Source organism: Haemaphysalis longicornis, unplaced genomic scaffold, assembly GCF_048455015.1.
Source record: "Haemaphysalis longicornis isolate Haplotype H1 unplaced genomic scaffold, Haemaphysalis longicornis Haplotype H1 scaffold_6, whole genome shotgun sequence".
Lineage (NCBI taxonomy): Eukaryota > Metazoa > Arthropoda > Arachnida > Ixodida > Ixodidae > Haemaphysalis > Haemaphysalis longicornis.
The window spans coordinates 209019187-209039359 of record NW_027526407.1 but is presented as its reverse complement, the minus strand read 5'-3'; the positions used below and the strand labels follow the sequence as shown (position 1 = coordinate 209039359).

The following is a 20173-nucleotide window of genomic DNA, read 5'->3' as shown; positions in this document are numbered from 1 at the left end:
TATATTTTAACACAAAAGTGTTTTATGCCAGGATACACCAAGATTTCCCTACCGTCATATCAGTCATGGAAATGACGCCAGTACACCTTTGCCGAAGTGATTCACCACCACGACGTCGCTCGCCAAGCACACCCACAAGACAGCCGCTGACCCGCAAATCATGCTCAGCTGCAGATTTCGCTGCACATTTCACTTTCGTGTTTTACCGATTCCTATGACCACAGCTTTTTTTTTTCTTCAGCTGGAAGCTGTGTGCAAGCTGTACTGATGGTGTTTGTGCTTGGATGATGTTTAGAGGTGCAAGCCCAGTACAGTGGAGTTGCTTTGAACAGTGAGAAACGTCTCCTTTAAAGAAGCCATGAAGACAGAATGCAACCCTGGTTAATTTGAAAGAACTAGCCTATGCATACTCCCCCAGCTCCATTCCAGCCACAAACGATGTTTTTCTTAAACAGAAAAAAAATGCAGAAAATAACCACAAAACGATTCCTCACTACAGGGAGTTAATGCAGGCCGGAGTGATGCACTATGGGGCCAGCACTAAGCACCCAGTTAGCAGTGTTTCAACTGCACGTGAGCATTCGAGCCATGTTCCTTGGTGGTGGCTCAGGTCATGTCGCAGCCGGAGAGGAGGTGCCCCTGCTCCATCTGTTTCCTCCTCACTCATTGTGCCTTTAGTTTTGGTTAACAGAAAAGGGGAACTTGAAAGGGTTTACTTGTCAGGACAAAAAGAATTGGCTGAATAAGCATGAAACGCGAGTGCAGTGCCAAGTGACGACGCATGGCTTCGGTGGTGCATGCCTCTCGATTCTGGCATCGGTCTAAACCAGCTGCCCCCCGGGCAGCTGGTTTAGCTGCTGCAGCTGTTGCAGCAATTCCTCTGGCCGATGAAGTGATCGCGTCACCGGCAAATGCATGGCGGCGCATGCTACTTAGAAAAAACAGTGCCAAAAAACGATACAACAGGGAGCAAAGACAAGCACTGCGCTGAACTGCCAACAGAGTTTTATTTAGAAGAACAAGGGATATATACCCGAATCAAAAATAAGAAAGAGAAAGGGAAATCCCCAACACAAACACACAACAATGGAAGTTGATTGCGGAAATGAAAGCAGCTACGCGTAATGCGTCGATCATGATCTGCCTGTCGTACAACTCGATGGAGGGCGTCTCCCACTGTGTGGTCAGCGATGGCTGCCTCGTGTGTCTCCCTCGCGCGCTGCTCACGATACCGCTTCAAGATGACGGTGCTACCAAACGCTGGTGGGGATAGCTGGCATTGCTGGTAGTAGTCTAGCTGCACACTGTGCAAAGTGAAGGCACACCATTGCCGGGCGCACGAACGCATGCACTGCTACGGCATTGCCTTGCAGAGCATCACAACCGCCCGGCATGTCTCCCTGCCTCCCCCTCCCACTTTCTCGTGCGGGCCCCCCGTCGCACTGTCGATACACTTGGCTCCACTGATGACAAACCACGGCAGCGGCCGCCACAGTGCTGCGCACTACGCAGCCCCCTGGCCAGCCACCCTGGAACGGCACGCGACTGCCCCCCGTGTGAGATTCGCAAGAAGCCCGTGCTCACCCAAGAGGGGAAGCGGTGCAGGGGGGGCGTGGGCGGCCTCCCACCGCCATCCTGGACGACCAGGGGGGGGCCCACCTCCCTGCTCGGGGTGCAGATCTCGGCGTAGTCGTGCAGCTCCTCTTCCGGCGCCACCACGCCCCGACGACACCCGTCCGGCACCCCGGCCCCCGGGCCGCCGGGAGGCCAGCTGCACACACGCACCGCAGCACCCGTTAACAGCAGCCACAGGAGACACGTCTGGGCAACACACTGCTGCGGGGCTCCTGGCTGGGTGATGCGGGGGGACGTGACACGAGAGAAAAAGTTGAAATAAGCACACACATACTGTAGTTTACTACTTTGCAGCTCCTGTACAGGTACTAGGTTGTTGGGAAGAAAATCAATCTCTTTTTGAGACAGCACAATCGATGGTGTGCTAATGCATCTGCTACCCCCCCGGCCAATTTCCAGCACAGCTGAGTGCACTTACAAGAGTACCCTATATCAGAGACACCGATGAACAACTATGGCAGCGTCAACTTTTGGATGCTTCCCGAGGCAGAATAGGCCGCTCAACAGAAGGCTCCAGTGCCGCAATATCGGCTATAACGATCGAATCCGGTTCGTGTGCTGCAATGCGCCTCGCATCCCTCCCACCCAGAAAACGGTGACGAGGAAGCGAGAAGAGGAGGAGAGCAGCTTTCCTTCCGAAAGCCCCTTTGGCCTCGTCCTTGCACCCGCTCGCACGGCTTGGAGCTGGACCACGACCGGCTGCATTTTGGCCTCTTCAACTGCCTCCGCTTTTCCGCAGACGGGGCATCACGGCTGATGTTTTGGAAACGCCCGGGCGGCTCACTCGAGAGGCGGTCGTTGCGCGAATGCGGGTTGCGGACAGCGGGGATGACAGCACGTTTGTGCAGCCTACTCAGGTAGCGCCTTTGCAGGAGGCACGACACAGTCCCTCAGGGTCTTGTTTCCGCCAAGAACTGTTTGCTTAGCTGGTGGGTGAAGCATCTGTCGATGCCCTCGAAAGAGGTGTGCATTCACTTCGTGTACAGCAAACAAAGCTCACCGACTATGGCTTCTTTTCTGCAAACAAGTGGTAGTGCGACCTTGCATGCGAATAAAACGTTTTGAGCTGTTTTGTCTTTTCCATTCCCAACCTGCTTATAAATAACAATTGCCAGTTGTAACGATGGGATTTCCTCGGCACTTGGATGTTGCTGTAAGTTGCCCGATTTCTGCTCGCCTACCGACTGGCCCACCACCATCCGGATGTGTGTCAGCAAAACCGGGATTTAGACGGTGTCTGGAGTGTCCCCTCCATGAGGGGTAGCAGCCAGGCCCCGCCCTGCTTCAGCTCACACTGACCCCGAGCAATGCCCTCACAGATGTCCACTCCACGGGGTGTTGTTCTCCAGGTGCAGCTGGAACACGGACAGCATGAACACAAGCGCTGTGTGTCTTCATTCTGTCCATGTTCCAGCTGCAGTGTTCACCCTTCTCGACCACTTACAACCAACACGCCCAGACAGGCACCTCTTACATTAGTTCCTCAGCATGAAGGATTCCTCTTAAAAGGTACACAGCTATAAAGATGGAAGACCGCAAAAGCTGAATTGGTGAACAACTGCGTATGCTGACCTACACTGATCGAACTAAGGCATAAACTCCTTAGGAATAATTATAAATTAGTTCTCAAACAATTTGTTTTGGTATACAGTGTAGACCATTTATAACATACCGTATTTACTCGCGTAAAGATTGCACTTTTTTTCCCAAAAATATGATGCAAATTTAGAGGTGCAATCATTACGCGACGTAAATTTTTCGCGAAAAAAGTTTGACCGCAGAAAACGCAAGTTGCAGGTCAGAATGTTTCCGATAAGTCTCATGAACATAATCAACACAACAAATAAAAACATAACTCCCCCGACCACCGAATGACCATCGAGCGACACAAAATGCAGTGTTTTCATTACGCAACGCACCGGAATTACGGAACGCGCTGGAACGAGTTTGCCGGAACGAGTTTGCTGCGAGGTGAGAAAAGGTCGACCAATAAGTGGCTGCTGCTGTCACAGTGTGGGACATCAAGACACGGCTGCCAACGCAGCAAGCCGAGTGCGTTTTTTTATATGTCTCGTGAGTACATTATGTGCATTTAGTGAGAGTTTCTTCCGCACCAACAATAAACTCAAGCTTGCCGATATCACTAATATCATCAAGTCCGCGGCAATAACGTAGCCATGCCTGCTTTGAAAGAGGAGAAAACTAAGGTAAGCACAACCATCGTCATCAAACTTGGCACACATACGACATATGGCTGCGGCAAGTGCAGGGTGCGATCACTGCGCGGGAAATAAAAAAAGTCATATTTTGACGACAAGCTTCAGGGGTGCGATCATTACGCGAGTGCGATCATTACGCGAGTAAATACGGTAACCGCTTATAGTGTGCAACTGGATATAATGCGGGTTCTTGTCACCACCAGTTTGCCTCCCATAGGTCTCAAGTGGCCATGCAGACAAAATACAAGTTTGCTTTATTAGAAAGATTTAGTGTTTGAGAGCGCCCTCGGCGCTTGTCCAGCAGCAAACAACACTTCATTCACTGGGAAACTGAACAGTTTGCGCCAAAATTTCAATCCTCCTGCTGAACCGTGCGTTTTCGTGACGTCAACAATGATGCATCATCCAGAGCAGCCTGCTGACCATATCACAGACAGCCGTTCGGTTATCTTGTTCATCGCCCCCTCTCATTGATGGCGCTGCAATACCACTGAAGTGCCAGTGGTCGCACTTTGCTTCTTGCCGGACTTCTCTATCAGCAGCATTTTCATTAGGGCTTCATACCAATTGTTTCCCAAAACGCAAGCCACAACTCAACAAGCGTGGTCATGTGAGTGAGTTGGTCGGTGCTGTGCCAGGCAAGTCCAACGCGTCCGACGGCTGCCAGTGTCAGCCGGCAACCAACTGCTCCGGTTTTATGTGTTTGTTCGTAGCTCAATTGTTCACCCCACAATTGTTACTGCCATAAAAAGGAATGTGCCCTCAATTTAAAAACAAATAGCTCGTTTGGCAAGCTTCAAGCCCGGCCAAATTAGCGTTTGCTTTTGCCGGCCTCAGGCAATTGCATAGGCTCTGTTGCGGGAAATCAGCTAGTGGGGCCCATGGCGATTCCCTTTTTCCCTAATTATGCAGGTTCTTTGAGTGAAGTTCACATTAAAACTGGCGTCAGTGGCAATCTTCTAAATGAACCAAAGCTGTGTTTTGTCTGCATGGCCCCTTTAAAACGCGGTTGGCCGAAGCAAGTACCGTTTATAGTGCGGTTTAATGGCGAGCTCGCTGATCGACTGGTGCAGCTGGGGGACCGCTTTGGGGTCGCAAGAAAGAAAAAAAGATAAAATCAACCATCTCACACAGCGCGCACCATCTGCTTTCCTCTAACCTCGGCACAAAAAAGAAAAAAAATAGACCCCCTTCAGTTTGCGAGTTTACGCAACACGACAACAACTGCCCTTGCTCGACGCACCCCGGAAAAGAGCACCCCCTCTCCTCCTCCACGCAGCAAGTTGTTTCCACATCGTGCTGATTGGGAACACAAGGCGGCCGTTTGCGTCCTTACCACATTGTCCCGCAGCATTTGTTCACAGACACCAAGAAACGCAGCCGTCCTCCCTCACAGCCCAAACACAAAGTTAGAGCCATGGTCGTGGTTTGTAAGACCGTGCAACAGCTTGTGAGACGTACTCTGCATCAGCGGCTGATGTTAAAAAAAAAAGGAGTAAAGAAGAGGCCTCCGTTTGAGTGATGACAAACGAAAGGATGATTGAAAGGTAGGTTGCGACACGGTTGGATTCACACACATCTTGTTTATGGTGTGGTATCGCTTGTACTGCGTATTTTTGTGGCTCCCACGACATATTCGTGACCGCGCCTATTCCCATCGATAGTATGCTAGCGATGGATGCAAATTCAAATTTTGACGCTCTCCGACCGCTTCTGGAGCGCTAACGCCATTCAAATGGTAAATGAAGAAGTATTTTATCAGTTTCGCTCTCGAGTTTCGTTTTTTCCGCCGCGTGGGGGATTTTTAAATGTCTTTCGCCAGCGGGGAGGCGAGCTCACGTGGTTTCAGTTATGGCGTCGCCAGCGCTCACCGATGCTTCGCATGAACGGCGAATTTTGACGGATTCCGATGTAACCAGTGCATGATGGTGGCAGCAGACACAGAAGACGACTTCGATTCGTCAGACTATCCCACGGTCAGCAAAAGTGCGTCAAGTCGCCCCAGGACAACCACCAGGTGTGCAACCTTGAGTTTCGCTTTCTTCTCCTATCGCGGGCATGCGTTGTTGTAAACAGATCCGGCCCTGTTCTAAAGGCCACAGCTCTTATCAGCAGCATGTCAACTTCGTTCGGGCGAGACCATTTCGTACCAACTGTTGGCACTGCACAGAGAGTCGAGTTTTGACCACGAAAACGGCCCGGAGTTGATCTCGGCGTAGCGCTCCGGAGCAGCGGACGGCTGTTTGTGTTTATATTTATATTCTTGTATGTAAGTAACTTTTGGGCTTACACCACTCGTATTTGCAGTATTATTCTATAAGCATTTTATGGTCAAAGTGTATATTTCAAATTGTTTTTATGTCTACCGTATGCGAAGTAGCACTGAGGTTATCACCCTTTTTTTTGTTACTGTTTTTTTGTTTTCACAATTTTTTGATAAAATTCCTGATGCGTCTGTTGTTTGAAATTATCACTGTTGGAAAGCCCCATCCTTCCTCTATCATATCATAACATACACTTTAACGTCCACAGTTTTCTGTGCAAGAAAAAAATTTAATAACACTTCAGCATCGATAATTTTCTGTGGCAAGAAAAAAAACGATTTCCTGGACCACCCAAAAATAACTGGTGGGCACTAGTGTTTAAAATTGTATGTATGCAAACAACCTTTGTACTTAGAGAGCTCATTTTTGGAGTATCACCAGAGTCCTTCAATGCTTCTCTGGTCACGAAACTCCCGGCCAAGTTTCGCACGGGGACAAAGGCGACTGCGAGTGGCGCCACCGCTGATCGGAAGGCATCGGGCGGCCGCCGCTGCTCTGTAGCCAGACCGTCAGGCAGGAACGCAGTAGAAGCACGCCGTTCGCACCAAATTTTTTCGCCACTCACAAAATGACAAGTCCATTTGAGCGGCCCACGACACGTAGTAAAGTGAAAGCGCACTGCTGATAAGGCGGCGAGCGTCTGTTTTACCTTACTCCGTGGTCCGTTCCCTGCCAAACACGCTCTGACCATGTCCCCGGCTGCACCTCTGATCGACACCAGCGCCGCGCCGCGGCAGCGAATGAAGCTTTCCCATAGCGTGACGCCGAGGTTTCATGACCAGAAAGGCATTGAAGGACTCTGGTATTACTTTATAATGCCCTTATGTTCAAATTGTATCTCGAAATTTTTTTATGTGCAACCTGTGCAAAGTGGCATTGATGTTTTCATCATTTTGTTTTTCTTCTTGTTACTCTTTTGGATTTGTTATTTTTTATAAAATTGTAATACATCTGTCGTTTGAATGTATTATTTTTAGAAAGCCCTATTCTTTCTCTATCATTTCGTATCTTACACTTCAGCATCACTCTTTGTCTGAGGCAAGAAAAAAAATTTTCCTGGAACACCCAAAATCAAACGATTTTTCCGCAGTCACGAAAGTGTTAAGCGGCCTACGCTCAAGTATGAATAACACAAGAGTTACAGCTCCCCATGCTCCCTCCAAAGATTGACAGCAGAAGCTTACTGTGAACTGACGACAAGTTGGTGTCACTGTGCGCAATAATCGAGTCCTCCCAGCGGCCAATTTCAGTGTGATTTTTTCCAAGATACCATTAGATCCTGAGAGCTGCAGAAGAGCGCCTTGCACTCGCTCTGGCAACAGTGCGTGTGACCTTCTGCCGACCGATGCGTGCAATTTTGGTGAGAACCTAGCGCAAGGCAGCTTTACTGTACAAGGCAGAGCATGAGCATTGCTGCAAGCCACGTGCAAGCGCCACAGAGACTGTCCACACCCTTTGCGGCCAGCGTCTTCGTCCGGTGAAGCCATGGAGCTGGAGGTGGAGAGGGAGGCCACGTCCCGGAAACGCTTCCGCTCCAGGCGCACTCCGGGGCAGCTCTGCACATGCACGGGGCAGCAGTGGGGCATTTCAGTGCACCGGGACAGAGCAGCAGGCAGGGGCGCTTGGAGTGGCCCTCGTTATTACGAGCTGGTCACAGCGTGAGAGAGACGGCTCCACACGAGCCCAAAGTTTCCTGCCACTGCAACTGCGTGCCATTGTGGACGCTGCCTCCTCAGCAGCGAGTGTTCCTCTCCTGCGTGGAACAATGGCTAGCCGCGCGTGTGCTTTTCCCTCCTGAAGCCAGAGTCAACAAAAGAGGGTCACATCTCTTTCCCCGTCCACCTCGCATGAAGCTTCTAAACAATCCCTGACAAGCAAGTCATTTCAAGTGCCTCTTTCGTTAATTTCTTTCAAGCATAACTTTACCATCATTGCAGCCACCTTTCCACCTGCTTGATCCATGCCAAGTAAGAAGTGAAGGCATGCTTGGTGAAGCACAGACCGCCTACACCCAGCAGAGCCCCACGCTTCTCTCCGCAGTGGCGCACTGCTGGCATGAAACTCGACGACTGGGGGCAGCGCTGGTTTCGGAGAGAGCTCAGTAGAGTGCAGCCACGCCTCTCCTGGCCCTCAGTGCTATTGGCACGAGGCAGCAGAGGAAATGGCCCGCCAAGGAGGCGAGTGCGGCCCTTCCGACCGGCTCCCCTCAGGGCCAGGGCCACCCCTCCCACACTGGCCGCAAGGCACGCCCCACCGAAAGCCGTGCACCCACTGGCCATCCACCACCGCACCTCTTACACGAACGTCCCAGTAGTGGGTGCACGCTCCCACGACTCATCTGCAGTGGTTGGAGCGCCTCACTGGCCGGCTCGCAGTGTGCTCAGCCTGAAATGTCTGTCCCCCTTTCCCGAGCATTGTGCACTTGTGCGAACTGACCATGAGCTGTCAAAAGAGCAAAAATAACCACGAGCAGTGCTAGCCACTCCCCAAGCAGAAAACGCCCTTTTGTTTATTCTGCCCAAGGCGCCTGCCACGAATGGCAGCCCACGCATGCGCAGATCGCTACTGGAAAAAGGTCCCTTCTGATCCAGGGCTGCACTGTTCCCGGGGACCTTCCTGAGTGTAGCTTTTAGAGCGCCCCATCCTGCCACTGTGAGGGGGCAATGTCTCGCCCCCCGTCACCCAGAAGGAACTGCAAGTGAACAGCGAACACACCATGCCTTCACGCCATGCCAGTCATGGCACACTTGTGAGGAAGGGTGGCATCAATGTCAGTGGTGGTGCAACCATCTACAAGCACAGTCGATAATTCCAGGGCGCCTCATTGGAACCTCTGGTAAATCAGAAGTGATGTGCTGGTCCCAGCAATTTTACATACACTCCAATTGAAAGAATTTCTGGGTAAGTCAAAACTAGATCCCACTATATTGGTTCGCTGGAAGTTATTTCGTACAAACAGCATCGTCATTCCCTGATGGAATTCCCCATTTCCATGCTCTGTACTGATGTCGTTTAGAGAGCTGGCACTCCCCCTCTTTGGGGGGTGCTCAGCCTTACTGGCCGCAACAGTGCTGTGTGAGCACCTTGTGTGGGGGACGCTGCAAGCTCGCACGCTGCCGTCCAAACTATCACGGCCACCCGTGTCGTACGCTCGACCCAGCCACGAAAGTCAGCGTACGGAACACCATCAACCCGGGCCTGGTGACAGTGCTGTCCTTCTGCCCTCTGTCCAACTGGAAGTGAAAGCGTCTACGAGAGTCCCCGTCTACGGGAGCCGACTGCACCATACAGGGGCTTCCTTCCTGCAACTAGCTCGAGTGGTCAGTCCCAGACAAGGAGAAGCAAGCATGCAGGTTGAGCCACGGCAGCACTGCCGTGACCGTCTTTTCAGCCTCTTTACAGACGAACAGGAAGCAGCGCTTGGAATCCCCCCAGCTCTTGCGGCCCCACCCGTATCCTCCTCAGCCCAGCTCTCTGTCGCACCAGGAGGTGCCTGTGCGATCGGTCAGCAAGGAGGGCAAGTGGGGAGAGCACTCTTCGGGGGAACCGCCCGTGCCGTGCTTGCCGTCTTCCCGCCACCCCTGCCAAACCTTCCGCCCTTTCTTGAGGCACAAGAGAACCAGGGCAAATGCGAAAGAAGAAATAGGCCCCTGTCGAGCAAGTCGGTGCACACTTGTACCAAAGACTAGAGGCCAACGAACACCCCGACACAGCAGAAACGAGATGGCCTTTTTGGAAACTCCACTTGGTAGCCTGCGAGTCCTGCTGCACATGTGATGACGGATTGTGTTAACATGTGCCGATGCTAGGGAGCGCTTGTGCCGCACCACTACAGGTGTTGTTGTTGTCCCGCGTTCCTTCTCTCGGCACTGTGCTGTCACACGTGTCTCTTATGGGAGAACGGGGCGGAAAAAGGACGGCGACACAGAATAGAAAATAGACTGATGCACTGTTTTTCTTCTTCAGCTCTCTTCTCAATGTTACAACGCAGTAGCGTGTCGTACTGTATGTTTTCTTCTCTGTGTCGCCATCCTTTCCCCCGCCCTTCCCCTGCAATGCTTCACACGTTTCCTCTCTCATCCTTGTGCCCTTACGCTGTTGTGTTGTCCTGTAGTGGACTTAAATAAGCTGCTGCTGTTGATGATGATGACGACGACTGTGGTGGTAATCTCACTCTCGAGTACCATGTACCCACTGGCCCACACCAACCACCCTGGCAGACGATTCGACCTCCACTGGTGCAAGTGGGGGCCCCACCACTGGGAGCCAACATATACGCTAGAACCCTGGTTATGGGACCTGGGTTTTACGACGGATAAGTCGCGTCCCAGTGACATCCCCGTATAAACAAAGCATTAAACACCTTAGTTGTCTGACGGAATTTCGGGCCCGACGCGTGTTATCCGACAAACCATTCAAAGCGCGTAACAAATTGGCCAACGAAATGAAAGCAGCACAGGCCCGTTCCGCGTACCTTGAGCCTGCTCGGTCGGCTCCCTCCGTCTCACCTTTCGTCCCTCCCCCCTGCACAATCCCTCTCCCCCTCTGCTCGCTGCCACTTCCTCTGGTTGTGCCTTTCTTCCACGCAGCAGTGGATCGCCAACGAGGTGGCGCTGACAGGTCGAGGCTTGCGCATGTGTTTGTCGCGATCGGGTGCGCCATGATGCACACTGGCCGACAGGAATCGCGGCAGTGGACGGCGGCCCCAGGCTCAATTGAATGCAGCACGATTGGCAGCTGCACTGCATACCATTCCTCACGCATTTACTTTTTTCATGGTGATTCGGGCTCCCGAGTCCTGCAAAGCGTTAGTTTGTAGTTTGCACTGAAGTTTACTGCAAATCTGTCGCGCGAAACTGAACTCGTAAACGTCGTTGTTGTTGTCACGGCCCCGACGCAGTCGCCCTCCACCAGCACCCACCGTGGGGTGCTGCAGCAGAGCCTGGGTGTAGGCGGGCGGGGCCTCGTCACTGTCGGGGGGCCCCCCCGTGGAGGCCGCCAGCTGCTCACTCAGCTGGGCCAGCCGCTGCCGCAGCTCTTCCAGCTGCTCGTTGCAGTGCTCGTTCTGCTCCTGCGCACCCCATCCCAGCAGCCCCCATCAGCAGCTGCCTGCACCTCGCACAGGCTCGAGGGTACGTCTTCCCTCTGTACGCACCTCTCACCTCGTGTGGGCCGGACAGAATTCCTCACGCTGCTCTCTGGATCCCACACGCCGCGAGGATGAAGGACTCGGTGGCCCTTTTTCATGCACTTCCCTCCTCCCCTCTGCCTCCTCCTTTGGGGACCGATTCACATGGCAGGCCCACCAAAATTTCATGTTTACCTTTGCTGCTGGCTGGTCTTTGCCCGAAATTTACCACAGTGTCAGCCAGCAAAGTGTCCCACTAACTGCTTTGGTGTTTACGTGTTTGCTCATAACTTTCACTGTTCACCCCAAAATTCTTAATTCGATAAAAAGGATGTGCAATAAATTTAAATGCAAATAGCTCATTCGGCAAGCTTACAAGCCCTGCCTAATTTACATTTGCTTTTGCCGGCCTCAAGCAGTCGCAGAGCTGGGCATATGACATCATAGGTTCTGTTGCGGGAAATGAGCTAGTGGGTCCCATGGCCATTCCCGTTTTTCCTAATTGTATAGCTTATTTGGGCGAAGTTTACGTCAAAAGTGGTGTCGGTAGGATTCTAACGAGGTCGAACGAACCAAACTGATGTTTTGTCTGCATGGCCCCTTTAAACGATCTCTTAACAACACTGCTGTCTTTCAGAAGCAGCGGCACACAGCAATCCAGCATGCTCATGAGCCATGCCGGAAGAAACAAAGGGACAAGGTGCCCTCTGTGGTGTGTGAGGGCACGCTCACAGAAGCTTGGCTTGCCTAGACACTGGTGCCAGACTTTGCCTCTAGTACATACTAGTATGAAACTCTATGGTGCCCGCGCTGTACATTGTAGCATCAGTTTTTCTGGAGATTCTACGCAAACTAAGTAAGCAAAGTAAGAAAAGTGGCATTTGTCTTCGTGCCTGGAGGCGTGCGTTGTGCTCCTCGAGCTGCCGGAGGCGCTGTGCGACCCAGAGGCGCACGGCCTGTGCCTGTGCGTGCGCACGCTGGGCTTGGTGGGCGCGCAGCTGCCGCTGCTGGGCCAGCTCCCGCTCCAGCCGCACCACCTCCTCCGCCAGCCGCACCACCTGCTCACCCATTCACCACCACTGCTCCCGCTGCTGCTGCTCCATCGCCCACCCCTGCCTCCTCCTCCCCTGGACCCTGCACCAAGAGGAGGGAGTGCCACAAGGGCCCGCTCTGGCGCCAACGCTTTTTTTTTTATTATTACCCTCATACACGCTGCAGCGTGCACTCACTAAAATGGTACTGCAGACAACATGCGTGGACTTTGCACCAATCGAGAGCTCAGTTTTCAACTAGAATGCACAGCGCAAAGGACACGGCCCAGGACAGACACTGGCGTCAACTAGCCTTTATAGGCAACACTGCCAGGAAAATATACACAAGGGACACAAACACAAGAAAAAAAGAGAAAATTGGCGTGACATCTCACTTTTTCCACTCATGAATCTCCATCGCAATAGCCAGATATTAAAGTTCATTGCGCCTTGTCCTTTGCACTGCGCACTCTAGTCAAATATGAAGCTGAAACAAGCCCCAGCTTCCACTCCAGTGCAGCACTGCATGGTAGGAACACGATCAAGGCAGCTCCGGAAAACACAGCTGTGCAGGACCCAGCACGCCCACCTTCCCCTCCCTGCAGCCACCCGGCCAGTATGCATCTGCTCTGGTCGACCTCGGGGCCCTGCCAAGTGTCCTCACCGCACTCCACTGCGCTGGCGTGCCACCTTCGCCTATGCGACAGGACCCTTTCTCTGGCCACCGACCCACACCTTCTCAGCTGCTATATGCAGTGTGCGTTATTCCCCCATCAGACATGCGCAAGGCACTCGAGAGGAAGCACGTACAACGGGCAAAATGGCAACCATCACTTTACAAGCTAGAAATCATTTCACAAACAAAGGCATTACGAAGACCCGCTCTTGCAGAGTTCGTTTCAGCTATTCGTACGTGAACACTTGTCTCAGTCCTCTTGTAGGAACACACAGAATAGGTGGGGCTCTGCCTCGGTGTAAGCTTGCAATGTGAGGGCCCTTTGTTCCAGGCCCGTGTTTTCCTCGTTTCATTCATAGCTGGCTTGCAGTTTTTAAGCCACACTGTCCCAACTGCCTATTTTGAAGGTGAGCAGCTCACCGTCCTCTATGGACTTTCGCTGGCCTCCACCGTTCACCACAGCAAGTGTGGGACTCTATCCAGGCCGTGACATGTCTGTTCGTGCGATGCGCAACGTTTATTAAACGTGGCCAGAAGTTATGCCGCGAACCTAAAGCGACCTAAAACGTACCAGATCATCACTAAGGGCAACAACAACACATACATCAGAGTTTAGAAAAAATGTTTTCAAGGGACGGACAACCGATTTTTGTCACGTATATGTTCTCTAGCTCATAAGAAAGCCAGCGTTTTATATAGCCGGGCAACCATAACTCTTTCGGGACCGCTCCATAGGCCATCGATCACATATGATTGATGGTTTCGCGAGCCTGCAGAATACAAATTTTCGCTCGATGGAACACCTAGTGCCATCTAGGAGATAGTTTGAAAACTGAAATTTTCTCTTTTGTGAAGCTTCTTTTTTTATCGCCAGGCAGCAACGCATAAGATATTTTATTCTGACGGGCAGTGGTTTCGAATGTAAACAACCATGGCGCCATACTCGCGCGAGCGCAATAAGAAATCCGCCTCATCTCGTCTCGCATATTTTCGCCTTCTAGTTGTGAATTTTAACGATGAGAGTGGCAGTGAAGAGACTGAATGTGGCTTTAGAGTTTGGATTTCAGCTCGAGTGAGGATTCGGGTGTCGATCAGCCTGGAACATCAAATCGCGCTCAAAGGTGGGTGTTGGTTTCGGTTTCCATTGGCTCTGGAGTAGGTATGTGCGCTCGAAATATGTTCTGGATGGTTTATATTTGTATGGTGGTGATCTCCTGCCACCAGCGCAGAAATGGATCAAGTTTTCGCCGATACGAGAGTCCGGTGTGTACCTGGGCGACAACGCAGCCATGGCCCTACTGCCAAAGAGATCACACGCAAAACAAAAAACCAGTTACACCTAGCCGCATCAAATTTTCGCGATGAAGAAACAAAGCATTGCGTTAGATTTTGTATATCCTGAAATAATTTTATTCTTTTAATATTTTTATATTTACACCTTTTTCCATCTTTTTCTGTAGTTTTTTTACGAAGTTCTTACTTTCAGATTTTTTCATGGTTCTATCGTCAGTGTTGAAGTAAAACTTGGTATTGTATGTCAAAGAACATATAATTAGCTGCATTTTGGTATATGCTAAGGCAGGATGGTGCCTTTGCTTTATGTAATAAAAAATTTGTACCGAGACCTCCCTTTTCATCACTTTTTCCAGCGGTCCCGAAAGAGATAAGCAATTTATAAACAAATTGGCAGAAATTATTTTAATGTGGCAGCAAACTTTCTGAAATCGGAAGGGTGGCGGCTCGTAGTGTCGAAACTTGACACTACAATATGTGTCCCTGTCACATGACCTGCAAACCCAGCGGCTGCTGTAACTGCTGAAACGTTTATTCACTTACTGAAAACCTTCTAACACAAGTATTTGTATAAGTTTAAATTGTATATGTATTTTCAAACCTTACTTTACAAATTTTTAAGCCCGCCAACGCCACCCGCCACCACTGGGTCCCTCATTTCCTAAGCCCCGCATTTCACATACATATATATATATATATATATATATTTGAGTGTGTCATACCGAAAACAATACTGGTTCGGTTACAGTTCTGGTTCAGGCGAAATCATTTCGTTCCGGTTCAGTTCCGGTTCGACAAAATCACATACCGAACCAGTTCGTGAACTGTTTCGCGAGCTTGAACCGGTTCGCGAACCGGTTCGATGAGTTGAATTATCAATGAAATTAGAAAAAACATTTATTAGTTTAAAACAACAGTCAAATCAAAACACAAACAAAAATTCAAAATGCTGCTGTTCCCCAAGGGCAGTGGTGCAATTTCAAAGCAAACTTTAAACAATTACGAGATATTAGAAAAACAGGTGAAGTGGCAACGATTTACCACGTAATTTCCCGCCCAGACTTTATGTTGTCCTAGCGACTATCCATAAAGCCACTGCCAAGAGATATGATGGTGGGATATATTTTCTGCCCTTTCCTTTTTTGTTGCAATCGCAGTTGTATGGAATCGCCCATCACGCTAACCTTGAAGCCTTAAATTTAGGCCTGCATACTGGCGCGTTCAAATGCCAGCGCTTAATACATACCAACGGCGCACATTCTTTTATATTAGTAACAAAACAGAAAAATCCTACAATGGGCACATAAATACTACCAATGAATTAGATTATTTGGTCACCCTGAATAATTTGTTAGCTGTCACCTTATCGAATGTGTTAGACACACTTTTTTTAAAAGTAATGTTTAGTTAACACTCAGTCACTGCATTATTGCTCTGACCACTGCAATTCCTTTTGTGATAGCTATACCGGATGTGTGCATTGCAATCAATATGTCATCGTACCACCTGACCCCCGGCCATCGTTCCGTGTGCTAAATTGCGGAATCTTATAACAGAATATGCTGTTACAAAATGAAAGGGAAATTTGATGCCCGGAGCATGAGATGGGACTTTTTGGGGTAAACGCTCTTTAATTCGTCCACAGCAGTACTCCCCTCCGGAACGAGTAGCAGTAGAAGTAATGTAGCGAGTTGGGCAGTCAGTAAAAGTGCACCTTCGAAAAAAAGCAGATCTAAAAGAGGCAAAACTGCAGAACAAGCAGAAAAGATGATCGCTGGGCGAATGCGGCAGTGTGAGGTACCGGCCTGCGTTTCTGCACGTGTCATCTGCTTTATTACTGTTTCTGCTTCCAAGACAAGGTCAAGGGCAGCGGTTTCTTGCCAAGGGATTAAGTGCGCACCTTAACAGTTTTCCCTGGCATATGTGTTGTTATTTGTATCTGTAAAAAACAGAACTTGTCCACTGTACCATACTCAAAAACTGACCATAGAACTCACTTCCTCTACACTGATGACACGTTTGGTTGTGAAAGGCAGATCAAAGAAAAGTATAAAGCAATATCCACATTTTGGTGCTTTTTTTTTACTTACTGAGTTTTACTTACTTCTTGCGTAATATTTTAAAACGTGATTCGTCGTTTCTTTTTTGTTGTTTTCTGTGTAAACACATTTTTAAAAAATACTAGCGCATTTGATGCCCCGTGCTATATCTCTGCACCGAGGCGCAGCTTATGTTGCAGGCCGGCAGACTTATTTTAACCAGCTTGTGATATTAAACGTGGATCAAAATCTCGATACACGGACGTTCTCAATTTCCGTCTACTTCAGAAAAATGGTCGTGGGGAAAGGAGATCGAGGCCACTTGTGGTCAGCAGCAAACGGCTTAGCCACTGAGCAGCTCCGGCGGTCACACTTGTCAATTATTAACAATTTGCAGGTGTCGGACCTTTTAAACAAATTCTGAAATGCAAAAAGTTTGCACACATCAGTTGTGGACTTTCGCTGTTGCGCAGTGGAGCACTCCCGCAGCCTAACTGCTCTGATAAAGTCGCAGCTAGGGAAGGGCAAAGTCGTTTTATATCCCCTGCAAGCTGCCGAGAATGACATTTTGTTTGGTCAGCTAGTTACCGGTAACGTGTCACTGGTAACTAGTTACTGCCCAAGACTGGTTTTGACTCAACGCACGCTCATGTGCGTGGAAAACATTTTGACACTTCGGACGTCGCTCGGTTGGACGCGTTCGTATCGCTGCAACGCAAGTTGGATAATTAGAGAGCACAAGCGCCAATGTACTCTGAAGTTAAGCTCGCTGCGAGGCCGATTGCGGGGCCAGATATGAATAGGAGAAGGCTCGCCACCGTGTCCGGGAAAGTCCTACCGTCCAGGGTGAGCAGACAAGGGTAAACAGACAGCTTCTTTTGTGATGCGCGCACCGTGTTAATGAAGACAGAAATTTCGTCGGTGTTGGGCATAATTTAGGCACGTTGTGTGGACAATGCAATTGAAGGACTCTGACAATACTTGAGAGAGGCCGCCCAAGGGTCGATGGATGGCACACAGACTGGCTTTTAGTGGGTTGGTTTTCATTAGTGGTGTGCTTGTGTTTTGATGATTACCTTGGAGTCTACGAGTAGAGACTGGAACTTTAGGCAGAAAAAATCACGGTTTTAGGCACCTATAATACGCATTAAAATTTGCCATTTAGGCATATATAGGCATCAAAGACCACCGTTTAGGCCTATATAGGCGCAATATTTTAGGACAAATTTTTGACTTGCAATGAAAACAGCGGACAAATCTTGATCTGTGGCAAAGTGGTTTTAGTTCCTTCAAGAAAACAGGCCAGAGGAGCAACAACACTTCGGCAGATTTTGTAATATAATTATGAGGTATAACGTGCCCACCCTACACAGGCGATGAAGCATGCCACTCCAGATGAATTTTGACCACCTGGGGACCTCTAACGCGCGTCAACATCTCCAGCACACTGGCGTTTTTGCTTTTCGCCTGCATCACAAAAGTGGCCACGGCCAGCCTTGGGCTCTTCAACTGATTTACGGTGTATAATAAAAGACATGACAAGCCAGCACTACTTCAATGCTGTATGCTTGAAGTTTTGCCTCCTGTTAGTCGATATTTGTTTGCGAAAAAAGAACGCCTTCCATCTGGAACATCAGAATATTTATCGCTCAGAAATTTTCTCACCTCTTTTGGCACAGAGAATGAAGTTCATGCGTGTAAGTAAAACCGCTAGTGCTTCTCTCACTACGCACACGAAGTTTGCCCATAACCGCATGTTCACGAATAATAGGGAAACAAAACTGCATCAATGTCTCATTTGTGACCAACCTATATACAGGGTCGTTCGTTTTCATTTTACCAGATGTTTCCGGAGAATCGGGTTAAACCCATTTCCCCCTCGAACGGACCTCTCCAAAGAAGCAGTCCGCACAATCGTGTGCTGATGGCGCCCCGTGCTCAGCCCGAACCTGCTGAAGGCAAGCCCCACAAACACAGCTTCCCAACTCGCTCGCTACCGCAGGCTGGCAAAGGCTGCACTGGCATGCTTGGATAATGGAAGCTGTGCAGTCGAGAAGAGCACTTTCTCCCAGTTGCGATACATTCAGCAATCAGAAAGGTCGCGAATGAAGACCGACATGTTATTTCAAGCAGATGCATTTGAACAAGGATCAGCGAAAAATCGATGAGCAGCTTTTCGCAACTAAAATGTTTCATTTCTGATAAGTTATCATTGCTCGCTACTGTCATCATTATTGATTCGTTTCTAAACAACTGGCCAATTTCAAAGTGCTTTTTCTAGAAAATGCGATGTACCCCCGATTACAAGCTCAAAATAAACACCAATTGTAACACGTTAGAGTTAAAAAGCTCGTGATACCCTCATAAATAAACCCAGTGTGTTACGTAGTACATGTGTAGATTTAACCCGAAAAAAAACCCCGAATTTCGGAATAGTTTTACAAAAAAAAAAAAAGATTTCTCCCCGATTATCACTTCGAAGAATAACAACCCATTTTAACCCCGCGATTCTGAAAATATATAGAACCCGAAAACGAACAACCCTACATGTATAGCTCATTCTGCCTATTGCAACAGTTCTGCCTCCTGAAAACGTGCGCCTGCTCTGCCTCATCGCACAGTTGTCTTGCAGAGAAGCAACCTTCGCTGTCCATGACCGAGTTCGCTTTCCCAGCAGCCCAACCCACGCACCGCCTCAGACGGCTCTCTGAGCACCACTTGGTTCGCAAACTCGAGACGTCGAAAACTTTGGCTGCTTTATTACATATTTGCTGGACGCGTGTATTTTGTAACGGCGGAATCTGATGACTGTTAACGGCGCAAATTGAATCGGAAAGAATTTTACTACGCGGCAAAAGACACCATACAACAAAACGATAATGCGAACAACGCTGCAAGCGAATTAAGTCTGCGATTGAATATGTTGCAGACGCCACCTCCATTCCGGTAAACGACGAAAATGAGTACGAAACGGTGCTTGCTTCTGCCTCTGATCACCAGCACCACACAAAAAATGAACATTGTTTGAAGATCAACAATAGAGCGTAAAACACGCCCGCCCAGAGAGCAAACCGAGCATCGACAAAAGACCCCACATCAAGTTGCCCCGCCGCAATCACAGCGACACGGGTTTAAACTTTGGGTGCCGAACAATGGGTTCAGCGTACTACGAGAGAGTTGTTATGACCCCAGCGTTCAGTACCGAAGAAAGACTTGGGCGACGTTTCTCGCACGAAAAGAAAAGAAAAAAAGAAGTGCTTTCTTCGCTACAAATTTCCAGAAGTTTCGCGTACTGTGACAGAGCGCAAATGCCAGAGCGGCCCACGATCGCTGTCGCACAGATGTGCGTGGGGAAAGTGCAGTGAGGAATGGGCCGGCTTACAGCAGCTTCTCCAGGCAGCCCATGGGCTCACGGTGATGAGAACAACGGTACGCTGGCAGCGGTGCCTCGGGAACAACAACAATGCGCACTGCGATAAGCACACTCCGGGCTCGGATAGGCTGGCTAGACCGTTAGGGTTACCGCGTCCATCAAATCGCTGCTCGGCCGACCGTCGAAATAATCGTCCGTCATTTCGTGCCTCGCAAGCTCAGTTCGCTTTAGTTCAGCGCGTCAGCGCACCAGCGCAGGTGTCGCCACTGAACAGACCTCAGCGCCTCCTCTACATTTTCTTTTAGCGCCTGTCAGTTCGCGCTCTCAGACTGCCGTCAGTTGCGCGCGCCGCCGCCGCATTTTCCAACCGCCTGGGGCGCCACCTAAACAGGGAATCCTTATTGTGGGAAAAAGCTGGGTGGACTCTTCAGTCCAGGATCCCATATGCCTTGCGG

General features: G+C 49.8%; 1 protein-coding gene across 3 annotated transcripts in view; it reads right to left on the bottom strand.

Moving 5' to 3' along the window:
* Positions 1 to 19932, bottom strand: part of LOC144141324 (uncharacterized protein CG43867) — a 143559-nt gene extending 123627 nt beyond the window's left edge. For all 3 annotated transcript variants that reach the window (XM_077672895.1, XM_077672897.1, XM_077672896.1), the window contains exons 1-5: positions 19728 to 19932; positions 12200 to 12440; positions 11100 to 11249; positions 7631 to 7734; positions 1585 to 1771 (exon numbers count right to left, since the gene is read on the bottom strand). In XM_077672895.1, coding sequence (XP_077529021.1) covers positions 1585 to 1771; positions 7631 to 7734; positions 11100 to 11249; positions 12200 to 12376 — 618 coding nt within the window. In that variant the 5' untranslated portion in view covers positions 12377 to 12440; positions 19728 to 19932. The remainder of the gene's footprint in view (positions 1 to 1584; positions 1772 to 7630; positions 7735 to 11099; positions 11250 to 12199; positions 12441 to 19727) is intronic.
* Positions 19933 to 20173: the final 241 nt, after the last annotated feature.